Source organism: Phalacrocorax carbo, chromosome 21, assembly GCF_963921805.1.
Source record: "Phalacrocorax carbo chromosome 21, bPhaCar2.1, whole genome shotgun sequence".
Classification (NCBI taxonomy): Eukaryota; Metazoa; Chordata; class Aves; order Suliformes; family Phalacrocoracidae; genus Phalacrocorax; species Phalacrocorax carbo.
The window spans coordinates 5,498,705-5,519,004 of NC_087533.1; the positions used below are offsets into that span (position 1 = coordinate 5,498,705).

The following is a 20,300-nucleotide window of genomic DNA, read 5'->3' on the forward strand; positions in this document are numbered from 1 at the left end:
AAGCCAGGGCTTTCTCTGATGCTTTCCCAAAGGGCAGCATTTCAATGAAGAAACAGCACACATACAAATTTATGCAATCAGTCTATCCCTAGGACAGAGCAAGGAAACTTCAAAAGGGAAAGGCCAAGGTAGTGTTCAGCTTGGATGTAGTGTCAATCAAGGCAGATACGGACAGCCGGGCTGATTTCCAGTTAGTGAAGGCTCAAGAGATGAAAAGCAGATGCAAGACTTAGGCTGATACCCTGGGGCAATGCGGAGAAGAAGAGAGAGTGAAATCTGAATTGATCCCCAGAGGGGAGAAGGAAGCAGGATGTGAACCTCCCCTTGAGAGGAGGGCAAAACAGGACTGGGATGGAAATCTGGAGGGCAGACTGAAACCTGAACTACCCACAGGGAAAGCCAAGCAGGAACAGAAATGACATGTAGGGAACACATGAGATTAAGGGGAGGTGGGAGCACAAAGTGGAATGAAAAACTATGAGAGAGATCCCTGGGGGGAGGGAAGCCCTGATGGAGCAAAATTAAATCTGCAGGGAGTTTTGCATCCCAGATATTAATAACAAACTACCTAGCAAGTTAGGCCCTTCTTTCCACCTTCAAAAGGACAGAGGGGAGGAAGAACTTGTCTGTGGTTGAGCACAAGACTATGAATCAGAGAATCGGAGTCCATATCCCAGCTCTGCCAGGGAGCAGGTACTTGGATTACAATACACCTCAATGTCCACAGGCAACTGTCCTATAAAGCATCCACTGATTTCAACTGCAATCACGGTGCTCAGCATCTTTGGGAAAAGCCAGGTAGTCAGTCTGTGTCTGCCTCATCTGTAAGACAGGGTTAAACACCTCCCTACCTTCCAAAGGCACCGGGATCCTAAATTCATTAGCAAAGTACCTTCAGACGTGTGGGTGGAAAGTACCAAACAAGGTCAGAGTGTTATTAACAGCACTGAAAAAGAGCCGCCAGTGATTTTAGATCTCACATGCAGTTTGCCCACTTTAATTTCTCATTCTGTGTGTCTACAGGACATCAGCTGTGAAGACCTGAGACAACTCACTCTATTACCTCAAAACAACTGTTGAAAACTCCACATAAACCTCAACAATTAAAGTTCCCTTGGACAACAAGTCTGAGATATGAACAGGGCAGGGAGATGATTTAGGTAAGGAGGTCTTGAGAGAGGGGAAACCCTTTGGCACCTCTTGCAGAGAGCAGGGCAGTAACACACAGGATTCTTCACTTGGTTTTGAGAGGGAGGAATTTTTCAGTGGACCCAGTCCCTCACTGCTCTTTTGTGATATACTAGCAGACACACTCAATTGGCCAAAAAAACGTCTACTCAGGTCCTTCTGACTGGGAATGTTAAGCAGCTTAATTATTTAATGCTGACTGACTACTGGAAGAGAGGGATTCTGAAATGTGTCCCTTACAGTCATGTGCAACAGTCAAAAACGGCAATGTGTATGACCCCATGTGCAAATGTAAGTGTTGGGCTAACGTGCATATGAAATACAAGGCCACTTCAATTGCATATCTTATTTCTTTATTTTGTTCTGGATGCTTCCCTTTGGTTCTGAACATCTCTTCTGCCCCAGGAATACATCTCTAAGCTACCTCCTTTCCCCAGGTAAATCCATCCCAAGATCCTATTTCTAGGAAGCCTGTTGGAAAGAGATACATAACCTTATTACCTGCCCTGATTGGTGTAAACCAAAGAAAATAAAGTAATAGGAATAAAGAACCAACAGGAAAATTTAAGCTGTGCTGAGCCCTGGGCTGCTCAAGCACACCAGTGCCTGCTTGTCTGTCTTCAACATTGTAAAGTCCCATAGCAGGATCACCTTTACATTGATATAAATACCTAACCTGTCATTATCATTAAACAAATGACAGCCTGTCTGCAAGGGTTAGCCTTTTGCTGGAATGAAACTGTGGGACATATTTGGATACAGAGCACATGCAGATCCTGGTAAGCCTTTCCTGCACTGGTAGCAACCTTTCAGCTTTATTTCAAAAGAGGTGTATTCTCTCCCAGCACTGGAGTGAAGCTCAGTGCGTGAGAGCATGAAGGGGCTTGGAGGGGACCTCTCATTCCCTCCGGAAGGAGAGGAGGTCTGAGCCTTTGTTCCTCCCTGGCACTCAGAGACTGTTGCTGCAAGAACCAACAGATGACATGGTCCTACACATCACTCCCCTCACAGAAAAGAAATCAGTGATTCAGCATCTGTGTATTTTCCTCCTCCAGGTACAGATCAGTGCACAGCACTATGTGCTGGGCTACAACACTCACAGAATGCACACAAGCCCTGTTGTCTCCCAAAACCATCAGCCCTAGCCCCATGCCTGTATTCCAGAAGGCAATATTATCTCAGGGTTTAACGCCAAACACAGGGTAAATTACCTGGCTCTCTAGAGCAGCTCTATTCAGAACCATCTACAGAAACAAACAATGCAATATTTCCTTAAAGGCTGAACGCTGAGTATACAAACAACGAAATAAACCAAACAAAACCGGGTAAGACCACAGCAGCATCACCTGGTGAGGATCACCACATTACAGAGAGGAAAATGTCTGATTTCAACACTTTCAGTCAGATCTTTTCCTGGTCCCCTTTCATGGCAAGACTGAAGCCATGTTTACGGAGTTACTCAGTTCTGTCCCTGACACACTCTGGACATGATCCCAAACCATCAAGGAGCAGATGTCGCTAACCAGGTTGCCAGCACTGAAGGTGAAAGTTTATTACTGTCTCTTTGCATTTCCCTTGATATAAACAGGAAACAACTAGCATTAGAGTCACTAAATAAAAATCCAAACCAGATAGGCAAGGCAGAAGATGCTCCTTTTTCCATACACACCCTTTTCCCTCTCATTCACATACAAATTACTGTTGCATCCAGGTGGGAGGAGAGTTTGAAGAAGGGAGGGGGGAAGAGATGTTTGCCAAATAGGTTGAGGGATCAGAAGGCAGCTTTCTCATAAAGTCAGGGCTGACCCACAAACTGCGAGAAAACCTCAAACTCCGCAAGAGTTTCCCTCCTCCCCATTTTCAGGGTGAGAGCAGCCACAGCAGGGAATTGGTAGGCAAGTAAGGGGTCTAACCAGGTCACTCCACCCTTCTCTTCCCGCCTGGAGCATAACATGGGAGGGAAACAGACCTGAAATGTAGGCCATCTACAAAGACTGGAGGAGAGGCTTAAATGATGTGAGATTTATGATCTTCAAAGTGATTAGCGCCCAGCACTCCAAATAAAGTCAAAGAGAGCTCAGCAGCTCTCGCATTCAGTTTGGAGTTGGGTTTCAAACCATAGTCCTCTGGCTTCAGTTTGAAAACTTGAATTGCAAGGTAACAAAAAAAAAAGCCACCCCAAACCAACCTCAAACCCTAAACCAAAATGAAAAAACCCACCAACCTCCACCCCTAATGAAAGAGCTTGGCACCTGATTTTACATTAAAACATTTTGATATTTCCGTATCTCTCTTCTTCCTTTTTCTTGTAATTTGAAATCTATTTGCTGAATTGAAGATGAATTCACCAATAGCTGAGGTCAATCTGAAATGTGAGGGTATAACCCTTTCGCATTTGGGCTCATGCTCATTTAAAGTAATAACAATAACAATAATGGGTCAAGTCTACACGTGGCCTTGAGAGGGCCAAGAGAGGGAGACAAAGAGCCATTCGCACACGTCTATGTCCACTCACATGGATGGTTACAACCCCATCCCTGACATCACCGCAAAACCCCTTCTGCAGACACTACCTCTGTCTGGGGAATTGCACCAGATTAAAACAAAACATTAAAATGAGGTTGTTCACAGGCTTTTGCTTTTTAAGCCATAATAAGTCCCCAGTCAGGCTTGCTACTCAGTTACACAAACAGATACGCTAGCACAAAGGAAAGGGATTTTGCGGTACCCCTTTGGTGGAAGGAGAAACACAAACGCAGAAAGTGAATGCTACAGAAGACTGTCATAAAACCACAATCTTTCTGGGAGGGAATTGTTTCTATCAAGATGACTCTGGCCCAAATCCTGCTGACTGTGAGGCTGTCTGCCCCTACAACTTTTCCAGCATCCGCTCATTCAGTGGCATGCAGAGGACTAGGACCTTAAAGCTGATGGGTCAAATCATCAGTGGGTGTAAATCAGCACCGCTTCACCACAGTCAATCACGTTTCCTTGATTAACCTCAGCCCAGCTTCCAGTTCTAATATCTTTGTGGTGTTGCCATAGGAAAAGTTTGCAACATGTAACGATCTTGTACTTTCATAGCTTATTTCTATCTTGAGGGAATTTTCTTTTATCACTAGTTATAAGCACATTGGATTCTTCTTTTGGCATGTAGAAAGCTTATGCTTTGGGCTCTGCAATCCACAGAGCTGGAGACACAAGACTTTTTGTTTTCGGCTGGGTATTCCAAAAACGTGGAAGATGGCTGAACGTGTTAAGACACCTTTGATAGGAAGTTACGACCCACCCAAAACCAGAGCAGCCAAAGCAAACAAACAAACAGCAGCTTGCTGGCATCTGTCAGGCAACAGCCACCAAGGCAAGCTTGGAGGACAGAAAAGTCATGGTGAGAAACTTCAGCTGCCCACCTGCCGCTAGCAGGAAGCCTTTGCAAAGGACTGCAACCCTTGAACTCGGGAAATGCACAGTTGGAAGCAGGTAAGCTGCTGTACTCTTAAGAGTGCCAACATCTGCTTCAAATGCTAATGACTGCCCATGGAGCTACGTACCCTTCTGTGTCCCCGCTCCAGCAACCCAGTCAACCCCTGGAGTCCTGGAGCACATCAGCGAGTTAGCTCTCCAGACCTCCTCTTTTAATTTACAAGGTCTGAGTCCAGCTCCACTGACAGCCACAACAGCCCTTAGCTCTGGACTCAGAGAGCATTTTCTCATGTGTCTGCACAGATGCAAGATCCATATTCTCTGGAGGACTGTAACCTTCCTGCCCTTGCAATTCTGATGTGAGAGTCAGGGATTTCTTAGAGCCACATATGAAAATCTCCAGGTACTCAGTGAGATGAGGGTTGCTTTTAGTTGCTTGAAGCGGGGAGGATAACAGCAAACACAGCAAAGACAACGGTCCCTCACATGTTCATTTGCAATTAGGGCTTGCTTGCCCTGCAAGAAGCACTTGCTTTTATCTGCTGTCCCTTTCCCCACTGGTTTACAAAGAGGAATCTGCAGTTGTAGGCAGGCCTGGTCTTGACCTACACACTCCAAGACCTCAAACCACCTCATCTTCAGCCCTTGCTGATATTCCTGTGAGTCAGCGCCATGCTCTTAGACTTGCATACCACAGTGTTTTCAGCACCAGTGTCACAAGAAATCAAAATGATTGGGGTTTTGGGGCGGGATTTGCACATTTGCCAGTGTAAATAAGGTCCCTTTTGTTTCTAAATGGCAATGGGGGAAAAAAAAAAAGCCAGAAAAAGCCTCAAACAAATGGTGATTTAAAGAAACACGAATTAACTAAACTTATATGAAGTAGGAAGGCCTGGAAACCAGAAGTTTAATCTGTCATTCTATCCCACAAGGGGAATTGGGAGGAACTTGTGTGGTCTGTTTCATGGTAGCTTCTGACCTAACAGTTTTTATCTCTTAGCAATAGCTGCCTGGGACTCAGCAAGAAGAGCAATTAAAAAACAGTAATTCAAGAAAGCAGGAGAATACCTGGAAACCCAGGGAGCATCTTACCTGCCTGTTAAAGTCCAGCCCATTCTGTTCACTTCCTACAATGAAACAAACAGAAAAATATCTCAGTATTAATGACAGTCAGCATCGACATAAACCTTCCAGAACTTAGAACGCATGTAACCAAAGACACGCTGCTAACCCAGCTCAGTTTACTATAAGAGCAAGGAGAGGAGGAGGAAGGTGGAGTCAATGTGAATGCAGCAATGGAAATACTAAGGCAGCTTTTGCAAAGTTTGGTGGTATCAGCCTTTGCTGAAGAATAACAGAAGTGGTTCTGCCTGGGAGATACCTGGCCAAGCAGCAAGGGTAGGGGAAAGCTCACTGGCTGCAAGGGAGATTCCAGCAGAGGTGAGCTGGAGAAATTGCAAATCTCCAGGGAAATCCAGGACCAAGGCACTGTACATAAAGTAAGAACTAACTGTGGGAGAGGCTAGCAAACAGGTGGCTGAGGCTGTTAATGAGGGATCTTCAGGAACTCATGTGGCACTGAGTAATTACGGGATATCTAAAGGAACAGAGGGTGCCGTGGGGTTGTGCTCAAGAGGCGTCTCCTTGATTCCAGAAGAGATTGGCAGGCACAGGGGGAAAAAAATCAGACAGGTTTCAGCCTGAAGGTACTGCACAGGCCCTCACTCATTCCCCTTTGATGATAAACATTCCCCCCCACTCCATCACACCTGCCAAATTCATCAAGAACATCACAGAGGAAAGGTTGTACACTCCACAGATATGAATGCTTTAAGGGATTCCACGAAGCCTCTTTAGCTGCAAAGGCAACCCCAAGAAACCCCTTCCCTTCCCTTTGCAATCCACTCCCTAAATCATTCTCCTCCAGTCCAACTGAGTTTGTGATAAATAGTCTTAAATTGTTCACATCCCACCGGCACAAGCCCCCAGGGCCTCCTCCTCCTGTTTTTTCCAGTATAATGTTCCCCATAAAACATAGCCTATGCCCTCTGATCTGATCAAGCTTCAACACATCATGTTTTTCAGTAGTTCATGTCTCTCTTGCAAAAAGTTGGAAAGCATCTAAGAGAGGCTCTGCAGGCAGGAGTGCAAATCTGCCTTTCCCATTGACTCACTTTCTTCAACTGAACAAGCCTCTACCCTCCATCTAGCACACGTTTTTTCAGCTTGCACCATACATATAATATTCCCAGGTGAATCAGCATGATTCTTTGAGATCCTCAGGGGGAGCACGCTTGGTACAATCATTCAGAGATGGCAAAATATTTTAGAGTCGACGATAACGATTTCATGGCACCCTGCTCTCTGTTACCTAGAAAAAACTTGGAGATTTAATCTGCACCATGTTAATGGCATTGACCATGGAAACTGAGCTGCCTTTGTTGCTCTTGTTAGGCTGAGCTGTAGGTCTTCGTTACCAAACAATACCAGAGCACTATTTAACAGCAGAACAAGCTGTTGCCCTCCTGCTCTGAAATCTGTCTTCTCACTGTCTGCAACTCAACCTAGATCCAGCTCTGTGCTTTCTCCCCGAGCCTGTCTGCTTGTCTGCTGTGCTAGAGCTTGACCTTGCTTCCTGTCTTCCTCCTGACGTGCTTCTCAAAGCTTTTTCTCTTCCCAATCTCAGCTTTTTATCTTCCTCCATGTAATTCCCTACTCTACTACAACCTCCAACTTGCCACGCGCTTCCGCGCTCCCGTGCCTCCCGCTGTAACCATCTGCTCCCTGACCACCTCTCTCCAGCTGCTCCCGCCTGAGGAATTTGTTCATTCATTGCGTTCCAGCTCTACGCCCCAAGAGCCAACAACTGCACATATAATGATGGGAATGCTGATAGTGTTAATAGATGATCACAATCAGTATCCACACACCTGAGCAGGACGGTGTGAGGATCTTCAAGGCCTGCAGTTTCTACCTTTGAAACCCACAGGGGGTTGATGCAATCTAAGGGCAGTAGCTGAAGGGAAGAAAGGCAAGGAAGAGAGAAGGAGGAAATAAATTTCCCAGTTGCTAAAATAGAACAGGAAGGAAAAGGTAATCTTTTGGTTTCTTGGATACAAGAGTTTCGTTCACGTTCAAATGAAGCATGTTGATGAGGCAAGATTCAAAGACCTTGAGGGAAATCCCTGGGTCCCACCAATGATGGCTCTGAGTCACTATCATACACCCCAAAACTTGGAACTTGAGACGCACAGCCGGAACAGTGTTTCACTCCACATCGCTATGACCAAGCTCAAGTTCTCCAGCACATTCTTCCCTCTTCTTCCAAGCTTCCCATCTTTTACTTTTCCTCCCTGCACAAGCATACGCAGCTGACAGACTTCTACCTTTCTTTTTCCCTTCTTCTCCTACAAGGCCAGACACAGCTTCTTCCAAGTCCTACCCTCTGTTCTCTTGCATGTCCCTCCGCAGATCCACAGGGGTGTTCGGGAGTACCTCAGCCAGATATTTGGTGACAGTGGAAAACACTGCAAATATGCATGGAGATTGACATTAACTCAGTCGTAGTTTGGGCGTCTAAGCCTGAGAAAACTGCCCCAGGCTGTCTTGGTAGACAGCGAGGAGGAATAGGCACCTCCAGAGGCCATTCATCTGGCCTATCTTAGACACCTATCTTAAGTTGAGATGAATGGCCCTCTGGAGATGACTATTTCTCTTTATTGACTACAAAGGGACCCAGGGGCAACTGGTTCAGACTTAGATGTCCAACAGTGAGATATTTAAAATTGGGCGAGGTAATTTCTACTCCCAGTGGTTATGTAAATGGGAGGTGGATACACAAATCTCTTCAACTTTTCAGCAGGTCCAGTAAGTGTTTGTGCACAGATTTATTTGCAAACAAATCTCATCTTTTTTCTATTTCAGTAAAAGCTTGTGTTGGAGTAAAATTCAAATTATTCCAGCTGCCAGCCAAGGTTTGGGTGTGATAGGGATAACTCCCCTATTTCAACTGAATCAGTAACTTTCCTACAAATATTTTAAAAATAGACTCAGTTTATCCCCAGTTTCTAGCAACATCAGGACTCACACTGAAGTAGTCATTTCTCTCCTTAAAGGAACGGGCTGTTCAAACAACAAGGATCTGCACTTAAGATTTAATCTTTTCTACCTCCAGGAGATAAAAAGAAAGAAAAGTGTAAGTGGCAGCACATTCTCGGCTGCTGTAAACTGCCAGAACTCCACTAATTTTAATGGAGCTTTGCACCAGCCAAAAACTTGCCTCTTGCTACACCAGCCAGACACAATGAGATCCAAAGCCTCCAGTGTCTGCTAGATGCAGTCCCCCCTCCTTAAATTGTATCAAACTGGGGAAGCCCTGGGATTTAAATTGAGAAAGACTGCTTTGAGCCCTTGCACTACTGTTCCCAGGAGCTTCGCCATCAAACAAGCCTTCTTTGCCCTCTTTATGGGTGTTCCGGACAGGGGGAAAAAGGCAGCAATAAGCTCAGGTGGCTCCCTGCAGCACAGCATAGACAAGGACTGTGCTGCTCTCCTTGGTTCACCTGGCAGCTGTTTTGCATAGCCCTGGCATCAGATCTGGTGCGAGTTTGCCCGGGGAGGTTTCTCTGGGGATGGGAGCAGCAGAACAGTTCCGGACACTTCCCCCGACCCATTGCTGTTCCCCCTGTCTGGAACATGCTGTTTGCTCTGAAAACCAAAGACAAGCGCTCTATCAGAACCAACATTATTCCCACTGGAAGCCACTGAGCCAGTCCAGCACTAGAGGATAAAGGTGCCGTAATGGGAGAAAAGTAAAATCAAGATTGCAGTGTGCCTTCATCTTCACAAGGCAAACACATGCAGATATCACCTCTGGGGAGTCACAGCCACCCGTGGGTTTTCGCCTGGTGACAAAAACAGGGCTGCAATCAGAAGGCTAACCTTATCCCCTATCCCACCCCACTGCAGCCTTAATTCACCTCACAGTTTGATCTCAGCTGCACAGAAGGGACAGGGAATTAGAAGGTGATTTCAATCTTGAACAGGTGTTGGGGAATTCCCACAGGGAATCAGTTTTCTGCCGCATGCATTTGGGAGGGAAATTCAGAACACCTGAATGGCGATAGAGGAACAGTGCCAGGCAGACAGCAGGCAGGGGATTCAGCTGCCTGGCCTTAGATGTCTAACTTTTAGGTGTCTAATTCTGAGCCAATTGCTCTAGGCTCCCTTTAGAGCCACAGAGAGGAAGCAGGCACTTCCAGAGGGCAATCCATCTTGCCCTCGAGATAGATGGCAGAGAAATTAATCACCTTCTGGAGATAGCTATTTTCATCATAGACTGTACAAGAAGTCTAGGGTGAGTAGGTCAGACTTCAGCCTCAAAATATTTAATACCTAAAATTAAGATTAATCTCACCTATCCTGAAGATTTTAACACTCTAGTTGATAAAGCATAATACCACTAGAGATTGACAAAGCAGGCCAAATGCAGAATGCCTTCTAATGTACATTTTTGAGAAGCTGAGAAATTAACTTGTTCACATTAACTCAGACAAGAATCAAATCTCCCACCTCAAACAACATGTGAATTTAAAAGATTACCCAAGAGTGGGTGAAGAAAAGAGCGACAAAAATATTGTAACCATAAACAATACTTGACCCACATGCTGTGAATGAAGTAAAATGCTCACCTGCACTGAGAAGGATGTGGTTCTATTAAGCAAAATGATACTCAGTGCCAAATACACACCTCAGGATTTCAATTCACTGTGGAGACTCAAGCAAATACCAAGTCATAGCCCTCAACACTATTCTTCCCAGCAGTCAGACCAGCAACTTCTCCAGAACTAGCAAGTAAATCCCTGGGTGGTAGGAGCTCACTTAAATCACCTTCTCCCCATTTTAGTGACTACCCCTGATTCCCTTCAGCTGTGTCCAGTGGCACTGGGGAACAGAAAATGAAGCTGAGCAGACACCAGTCAGTTCCCTAAATCCTTACATGCCTTGCTGAGATGCTCTCTGTTCCCAAGGCTTGCCTTAAGAAATGCTTTTTAAAGAGAGCAGGGGAAAGTGTGAACAGGATAGCAAGTTTGAGGCAGCCAGATAGGGTTTTTCATGTTAACCATTCATGCTAAAGACACAAACAGACCAAACAAGGGCATTGGAGCATCTCCATGGGAAAGTTCAGGCTGGCTAGTAAGGAAAGTGAATCTGTGCTGACTCAGTCAGACAGCTACAGACTCCAGGGGAAGCTTTCACTGAAGACTCAAGTGTTTCATTTGGGTGGAAACCCCTGGGTTATAAAAACACCTTTCCTTTGTCAGCAGTGCCTCAAAGAAATCACATCTTCTAGTCCCACTGCAGCTCTGAGTGCAATATACCCTTCATGTGGGGCGGCGGGGGGGGCAGGGGGGAAGAAAGCAGGACAGCAAGTGTGGGAGACTCATGCAGTTTCCAGAAGGAAACCCGAAGGCAGCAGTTGTTCCCACGGAAAACATTTCACCTGCAGGTGCTGAGAGAGGGCAAGTCTCTTCTCTTAGACCAGAGGCAAGAGGCAGATCAGACCAGCTCTTCCTTTGCCCCTCTAATTCAAGTCAAACCAGCCTTTTGTTCCCCTTTCCCCTCCCCATCCTTTTTTATCCTCTTCCATAATGGGATGTTTAAGAAAAAAAAATAAAATAACCCAACCTCAAACCCTAATCACCTTCATTTGAATTTCAAATAGCCCCCTCCTGGCCTCCCCCACGCCCCAACTGACTCGGAGCTGGGAATATGGAAATTTCTCCTGCTTGCCTTAAATGTGGCTGTGCTATGAAAATCATCAGCCTTATGCAAATCCTGAGCAGGCCCAATTGCCATAGCAACCAGCTGTTTCCAGCCCGACTGCTGCTGCTTTCATTTATTCGGGACTTGTCCTGGGGCTGTGCATGGCTGCAGGGGGAAAAGACAAGAGAAATCCTGGAGGCTTTGAGGAAAGTTTCACCAGGGAGAGCAAGCCTTGGAGAGAAAAGGTGCAGCCAAGGACTAGGCTCAGCGTGGGGCCAGGGAAGGCCAAGTTTCCTCAAAAGACTTTGGCCTGGCAATCTGTTTCCAGCCTGATCTGCAGAGGTAACAGCAAAAGGCGAAAGAGAAAAGCTGAGACTGTGTATCCCTTAGCTTGCCTGCTGAGTGCAACGTGGAGTGCCCCTGTGCATCAAGCAGCACAGCCTGAGCACCCACCAATTCATCTCACACAAGCTGTTGCACTGCTCAATTTGACATCCCTTGCTTGTGCACATTTCCTTTTGCCGGAGTTAGAAGCTGACACAGAGGTCAGAGCCTCCATATCCTATTCCAAAATGAGCCATCAAGTTTAAAAAAGACCCTACCCAGACACCTACAGTTGGAATACAATAAACAACGGTGTCTCCAGAGCCCAGCAGAGATGGAGTCCATTCTGCCAAGAGCTGTACCCATCCCTGGGGAAAGCATCACCTGCATCAAAGAGCTTACACCCTGGCAAAAAGGTGGGGAAAAAAGATCAGGACCCTCACTTTGGAGCTAAGGAACAGAGATAGACTTAAATAAGTTTGTACAGAGTGTGTGGCAGAGAAGCAAACTGGGACAAAGTCTCTCCTTTTTCCATCCACCCTGATATGGATTTAATGCAAAATGTACTGACATGGAAGCCAGGGTATTGGGAGGATCTTGTGCTTGGGTGGGAAATTTTGGTGTCCAGTTTCAGAGCTGCCCTTGCTTTCTCTCTTTCACTACTGGGGGACTTCAGGTGTCTTGCAGCAGCAGTGCAGGAAGGTGTCTCATGCTGGCATCCTTCCATGGGCACATACTGGCTGAAGATGAGGGTGCAGGGAGGGTAGAATGATATTCAAAGGACCGTCCCCTCAAAAGGGACACTTTGCAAGACCATAGGAGCAGACGCATCATAGCTCCTTACCATTTTCATTTCCTTGGGCTTTAAAGGAAAGGGTCTTTCCTACCCTCGGGGAGAAGATATCTGCTTTATCTCTTCCTAACGCACCTGGATGTGTTATCCAAGCTGTAGGGGCTAGGTAACCCTGCCGCTGTTGCCACCAGAGTCAGAAGCAGGCCAAGAGCCCAGCTTTCTGGCTACGTGTGCCCTCCCCGTGAAACCGCACTCCTCTACCTGGCTGCTGCTCTTCCAGAACCCAGACCTGACACAGCTGGGCAAAGCTGCCGGGTCAGCCAACCACCCCTGTCCCAGGGAGAGATACTAGCTGCTCCCGAGGCAGCGATAATGCTGTAGGGCTGTCCTATATTGCACCCACACGTACACACCTCAGCTCCTCTCCCTGTGCGCTGGGATGCCCATCGTGCACCCCGCCCTGGGCTTCTGGCAGGCTGGCCAGTTCCCCGTGTTACAGGGTGGGGAGGGAAGATGTTCGGGTGCCTGCAGCTATTCAGTTACCGATGGTTGTGTTTGAAGAGCTTCCCTATCGCCCTTTTGTTAAAGCTTTGGCTTCCCCCCCATAGCCTCAACAGATGAAATCAAAGGGAAGTAGCTTTGCTTGGTGTAACCTGTTTTGATCAAGCAGATAAACGGGGAACAAGTGTCTGACACAAACAAACAGACAGACAGAGGCAAGTCCCACCTCAGCATTTTGTTGCATCAGATACAGAGGGCTTAGATAAACCACAAGAAGGGGGAGATCTCTGCCTCTCGGCTTGAAGACCAGGGGCGACACTCTGCAGTGCCAAGCCCCCACAGTTCCCATAAAAAAAAAAAATCAACCCAGAACTTGCTGGCATGGATTTCATCAGTTTAAAAAGATGAAAAGAGCTTACAACCAAGCATAAAACTCATGCTTGTCATTACCCCCCATGGAGTCAGCGGTACTGCCTGCAAGCCCAGCCACAGCTGCTGCACGCCAAGCGTTAAACCACACTGGCATCACACAGGAAAGGGTAAAGACGACCCTCAGACTGGAGAGATGAGCCAGTGCTCGGACTGGAGCTGACCTCCACAGCTCCAGAGCGATGGGGGAAGGCAGCGCAACCCACGGCCCTCGCAGGAGAAACTTGTGCCTATTCCCCTCTTCCCCCTCACACGTGTTCTGTGATAAAAAAGGGAGAGTTAAGGTAATGAAGGGCTTCAGATTGACAGGACTGGGTAGGGTAGGTGATATTCCTTAGATTTTTTTTTTTAAAAAAAACATGGCTTTTTGTAAAATGGCAAAATTTTACTATAAGCACTAGACATGGGGAGGCTGGAATTGAACAAACATGGGTTTTTCGAGAACATCTTACTAAAAGCTTTGAAGCCTTTTCTATGAAATTGGTATGGATGAAAAAAAAAGCTTAGCTTTCCTAACATCCTATGAAAGATGAACAATGAAAAAGAGAAAGCCCCATGATTATTTTGAACACTTTCAAAGTAAAACAATGCCCCAAATTACCCCCTTTCCCCCTCTAAGCCTAGAACTGGCAGAGATATGAAAGGATGAGATTATGCTTCTGCTACTGACACTTCCCATCAGATCTCTAGGCATCAGTTTTAGATCAAGGGCTTGGTTTACAAAAGCAGTTTGGCACCCAACTCCCTCCAGTATTTTTTTTTTTTTAAATCTTCTTGGAACCAGTCTGCATCTTTTGGTGATGAAAGACCTTTGTAAATCTGCACCTAGAAGGATTTCCATTCTGTATAAGCTATAATACTGTTAGTTTGGTAACTGGCCTCTCCTTTGGGGGTAACAAGATTACTGGGGAGCTGTGTGGATTGGTCCAATTCATTAAGAAATGGATCTTCACTTAATGAGTCACTGGAAAACAGATTTTCCCACATGAAGCTAGTAAACAAAACACTAAACTCTTAGGTGTTGCAGTAAATTTTCCTCTAACAATGTATATTAGGGAAAATAAAAACTTCCAGGGAAGTTCAGTACAAAGAGTTTTGTTGTTTATAAACAGAATGGTCGGAAAGAGGGGGAAAAACCACCCAAACAAAACAAAACTCAACAGAGATGTGTAGAGGTTTTAAGTAAAGCATGGAGGCAGCCCCTCCGTGGGCATGGCTGGTCGCGGCTGCCAGTGGGGCTGGTGTGCCAGGTCACACCACCTGGAGTGTGGCATATACAGCTGAGCAATGGTGTGCAAGCCTGCTCTGGGCACCCTCTTCTCTGGAGTCCTGCAAGGGACCCGTCACCCCGCAGGAGGGGTTGTGCCAGTTTGCTAGAGTCCCACAAGAAGCTCCTAACTCTGCAGTGTCTCTCATCCCAGCTGAGTCTGGTACGGTGAGCTCTGAAAATCCTGAACAGATCAAGCAGTCACGGGGACTGTATTAGAAAAAAGAATAATTTAAACAGGTTCCTTGTATCAGCCCGCAGGGAAGTGTCACTCTTTTGCAAATGAAGGGGATTTACTTGTTCTGATTTCCCTGCTTGATTTGAAGGCTCCTAGAGCAGAAGCAGAGCTAATGCTGCTGCAAATGTTTTTGTTATTTTAAAACAAATTGCCTTCACTTCTCTGCTTTCTTTTCTCAATTATCACTAGAAAGAGGTGCTACAGCTAACACTAATGGCTGTCTGGGAAGCTTAAGCTGAATAACATACTTGATCCAATCGACTGTGGTGCCAGCTTCTTGCACTATTGACTACAACATCAGCAGCCAGAGACTCCTACCACATTTAGTAACAACCAATACCAAAACCAAATACCAATTCTTATAATAATACAGCCTTCCCTGATCTAGATTCACCTATGCTATCCATCAGCTTTGTGTGCCAAGATGCGCGAAACATTCCATGAGATCTGGTTCCCAATTTAAGGCCTGTAACAGATACCAGGGTTTTTTGAAAGAGCTTGGGAAGTTGGGGACATGTTTGTTGCTAGGTGGCTTGAAAACATTTGTTTCAAAAAACAACTTGGGGTCACCTGAAAGCCGTGAGCAGAAGCGGGCCTGACCAAAGTCAATCAGAGTTCATGGATGTGAATAGAACCAGATTTTATCTCTACCTTAGGTTATGTCAAATAACCCAGCTTAATAGCTAAGAACACAGATGATTTCTAGTCCTCAATGTACAGTGTAAATAAAGTGGTGCTTTGGTCCATTAAAACATGCCTAGGTTTCTCTGGCTTTACCAAGAGCTCATTTTTTTCTAAGTCCTCTCAAATGACAGAAGTAAAAGAGAAACAGTAAAATCATTCCATGTCAAGTTTTAATCTGCTTCTACACCTCCCCCCCAGCTTAGGGCTCTTCATTACCCAAAGAACAATGATTCTTCTACATTGTCTCTGTGAGTTTTAGTTTTAAATGCTGTTTATTCGTAAGTCTATAGATGACCCTCACTGTTTCTAATAATCTTAATTTCTTATACTTAGTAGGTGCTAAAAATATTTCTTACTGCTGTTTATTTGCCTAAAAAGGAATCCAGCTGTGAGCCCTTGTGAAATTACAGCCTCGAGGTCTTGCATTCAAAGCCCACTGCAGGCAGTGGCAATCAGAAGTGATGCCAGAAAACACAAACGTGGTTTTTTTTGGTGTATATCACACCTTGTGGCAGTGCAGGAGTTGGTAGGTAACCTGACAGAAATCAGCGCTAACACCAGTGCTACTGCCTTCAAAAGATCGCCCTGTTCTTCAGCTTTCCGTATTCAAGGAAAACTGGAGCTTCTAGCCACGGAGGAGCGAGCGCCTGAGCAGCCATCAGGTGGGAGTAGCAGAGACGAGAAACCCAATCATGCTCCAAGATGAAGAGTGATAAATTTTTTGCTGGAACTACCTAGCTGGATTTCATTATTCCTGAAGTTCCTCCCATTTTAATACATATACATGGCCAAAAAAGGCTTAGTCCCCAGGAGCTTTTTCTAAGGAAACGTTCCTGACAATCCCTGCATGAAACGAAAAGCTGTTTGTGCTAAACTCAGCGGACCAAGACTATTTCAATGGCATTATTCCTTTGGCAAGATGTGAGTCTATTTCCATGCTAAAACTACAGAGGACATTACTGAGACACCCACTGATTCACCACTGTTACTGAAGGATCTTGCACAGTGATCAAGATACAAACTCAGTCCTAGCCCAGAGCGCATTCTTGATCAACTCCCAGGCCACTTGGAAGAGTGCAACGTAGCAGCAACAGGAGTCAAGCAAAGCACACACAGAAACTTCCAGCATCCATGCCCCCCCCTTCTATCCGCTCCTTCCTTGGGGTCCCTCACCTGCCCCCCACATCCCAGACCCTCCTTACCTGGCTCCACCTGGTCGGGTTCGTGCCGAGTATCTGTGGAATCTGCCGCATCACCGCTCATCTTGATCTCTGGAAAAGGAGGCACAACTGATTTTAATAACAGGTCACAGTCCCAGGCAACAGGCACATGTGGCTTCCACTAAACAGCACAAATGAATGTGTAATTATAATAAACCATCAGACTTTCAAATTTCTGATTCCTCAACATACAGTCACTAGAATATTCATCAGCTCCGAGGATGCACTTTCCCTCCTGTTGCTCTTTGCATCCCCCTCATTCCTCTCCCCCCTCCCCAATTTGCTGCTGTGTTCTCACCTTTTGTATCATTCCTCTCCTGCACAGAGGATGAGGGGTTGTTCAACCATTGGGAGCCCTCCCAGCCTCTACCCCGAGCTTTATGCAGGCTTCCCAAACCAGCTGGTGTGGCTCTCCATTTGACACCATCCTCCACCATACCTGTGGAGGCAGGGGATCCCTCCCAGCTTTCCCCTCCTCTCCCACATCCTTTCATTGTCCCTCCAGATGGCTCAGCCGGGCCAGTGCTTGGTGCTGTACAAAACGCTTGCAGGGAGGACTGGCCTCAGAAAGGCAGGCACAGACCAAGATGCTCTCAGAGAGAGGAGCAAAGCGGTCTTCTCCTCTCACTCCCTGGCAAACTCAGCTTGTTTCTCTCAATACATCTGATCCCTACTCACAAACTCTTTACCCTGCTTTCTCCTACAGGCGTGTGCTCGCACCCCTTGCAAACCACAAAGCAGCTGCCTGGCTCCAAAGCACTGTCCCCAGCCCAGGAGCAAGAAGAGTACTTTGCCATCAAGCTCCCAGATATTTCCCCCCATCTTTATCAATGCCAGCAAATTTGTCATTTACCCTTGAAGTGATGGTTGCCACCACAACCGGGGCCACGCTCTCCTTCAGGGACAGCTGAAAGACAAGGTGGGAATAGTCAATTTTACACTGGATTGCTCATCTCCTCCTTAAAAGAGGCAAAGTACACACCAGTGAAAGAAGGAAGAATATGTATTCAAATTCAGATGGACACCCCCTCACACTCTTCTACCCTTTGCATGGGAATTTTAACTCTTTCCAGGCTAGTTGGGGAAAAAAGATAATTTTTTTTAAGAACCAACTGATTTGCATGTGCTTCCTGCAGCCAATCCCAGCCACAGAAGTCACCGAATTTGCATCGGGTAATAACAACAGCGTGGAAGCTGGGCCAGTGTTTGCTGTGGTTTTGCTGGGGTAGAAAAGGCAGGTGGAAGCCCTCTTAAAGGCATCATGCAAGCCTTTTCCTCTTTCCTAAGAACGCCTTCTATTATTTCCAAACAGCCAAAAGGGCGAGAAGGACCCTATAGGTTTTTATAGCCATTTCCCTCTATTACTCACACTAAAGCAGGCAGGCCTTTTTGTTTGTTTGGGTTTTCTTTTCCCTATTAAAGCTTCCACTGCTTAAATAGCAAATTATCTGCTTTTTGGCCAAAATTGAATAGCTTTGTTTAGGTTAAAATTTGAAACATTTTCTTCAGCAAATTGAAAAAAAGAAAGAAAAAAATGACAAGATTTTATACCTGAGATGGAGTGCAGAAACACTCACATACTTCAGAAACTTCCTTTCTTTAAATTGTATTAAGGAGTGAAGGGAAAAAGGAGAGAGAACAGAGCTGTGGGGGTTTTTTTCCCTTCAAACAAACCCGCTGCAATTAAGACATGAACATTTAGTGGGGGTTCTAAGCATTTCTACTGCAGGAAGAGTAATTATCAGCTACAAACATCTTCTTGTCTTGTTATACTGCCAAGGGACCCTAACTTAGGCAATCTACAAAGCATAAAGTTTTGCTTGCTGCCAAAAAGCATCTTTTAAAAAAAAAAGGCAAGTTCTCATAAAATAGAGTAAGAGAAATCTTAAATCATGCAGAAGTTTGGTACTTTCTTTAGTGAGAAAGCCTGCAGAAAAATTAACTTATGTTAGTGGAAGAAAATTATCTAATCCCCAAGACCAAGGAGCCCCTTATGAGCACAGAGCAAGAGACAGGGCAGTTCAGATAGAGCTGAAGAAGGAAAGACACAAAAGTAAATGTCCCTCTCACAGGGGTGACCCCTCAGCCCCTCTGCTATTTATAACCTGGGGTGGGGAGGCAGGAAAGGAGGAATTGCAGCTGTGGCTTGATTACATATCACATGTTATCCATCAGTTAATTCCCTCCTCCTGGAGTCAGGAGATAACAAGATACTCTGTGATTCTCCTATATAGAGCAGAAGAAATGTGTTTTCACAAAGATTCAAATTCCCATCACAAATATTCATATATCTATTAAATTTTTATTACATAAATGTAAAAAAAGTTTAAACATCTTGTGGGGGGAAAACAAAACAAAACAAAACCCCAACAACCACAACAAAAAAAACAACCCAGGCAGAAAAAGAAAGCCCTTTTGATGAAGGCCTACTGATCTGAGTGGTTTGGGGCTGGCCAGCTTTTGTATACCTGTGGACAGCAGTACAGCACCAGAGCACCAGTCATCCTCCAAGGGGTCCTTGAGAGCAAGTAGCAGACATACAGAGGAATTACTTCCTAATATGATATGAGTGTAGCCAAGATAAGGGCAACACCTTTTTATTGACACCCAAACGGTTTCCACTATAGACCAGGACCGAGTGATGTATCTGGATCTGACACCTCTTCCCCCATCTGACAAAATATCTCAAGACAAAACAGGCTGTGAAACTTTGAGTCCAACTAAATGCAAGCTCCACCATACAGCTTTGCTAGTTTGGCAATATACAGAGAATAAGCAGGCTAGTAAAAAAATCTCTGGGAAAAATAATGCAACTTAGGACTGCCTAACTCCTAACCACAGACCTATTAGGAGCTGCCACTGCGGCCTCGGACATATTAAAAATGTGCTGCTATACCTCAGCTAGCAAACATACCTGGAGTAGGGGTAGTCTGGTTTGTTCACCAGACCAAAGAAACTATACTAGTACAGACACTTCTCTGGGGATATATCTGCATCTATATTTTTGCTGAAACAAATGGTGTCAGCAAATGAAGATTTCCCAAGCCCTTACTCCTAGTAGTTGTTCAGACATGGGCACCAGGGCAAACCAGCCTGATGATTTTAAAAGGGAAAGTGAAAGTTGGTGGTGGTAGTGGGGTGAATTCAGCTTGGCTGAGACCAGTACCTGGAGCCTATTGAATTTTCTGCACTTTAGGTGCCTGAGCCCCTCGGGGAGGCTCCATGACGGTGAAATATCCAAATGCCTGCGGAGGAGGTGGTGGTACACACCAGGGAACACACTGCTGCAGGGAAACCATCTTGCCAGGGAGGAGGGCGTGCAGAGCCCAAGCAGCCCACCTTCCCTTTGCATGCTACATCTTCTCTGCACGGCTGTGGAAGAACCAGAGCTCACCTCTGCAAGCAGCTTACTGCAAGGCCTGACTCTTCGGGGACCCCAAGACTGAACATGTTGAACTGCCTTTGCAG

At 45.8% G+C, this 20,300-nt stretch overlaps 1 protein-coding gene across 1 annotated transcript in view; it reads right to left on the reverse strand.

Moving 5' to 3' along the window:
* POU2F3 (POU class 2 homeobox 3) overlaps positions 1-20,300 on the reverse strand; it is a 42,285-nt gene that overhangs the window by 20,003 nt on the left and 1,982 nt on the right. Inside the window, exons 2-4 of the mRNA XM_064470857.1 lie at positions 17,686-17,739; positions 16,815-16,883; positions 5,704-5,738 (exon numbers count right to left, since the gene is read on the reverse strand). Coding sequence (XP_064326927.1) covers positions 5,704-5,738; positions 16,815-16,883; positions 17,686-17,739 — 158 coding nt within the window. The remainder of the gene's footprint in view (positions 1-5,703; positions 5,739-16,814; positions 16,884-17,685; positions 17,740-20,300) is intronic.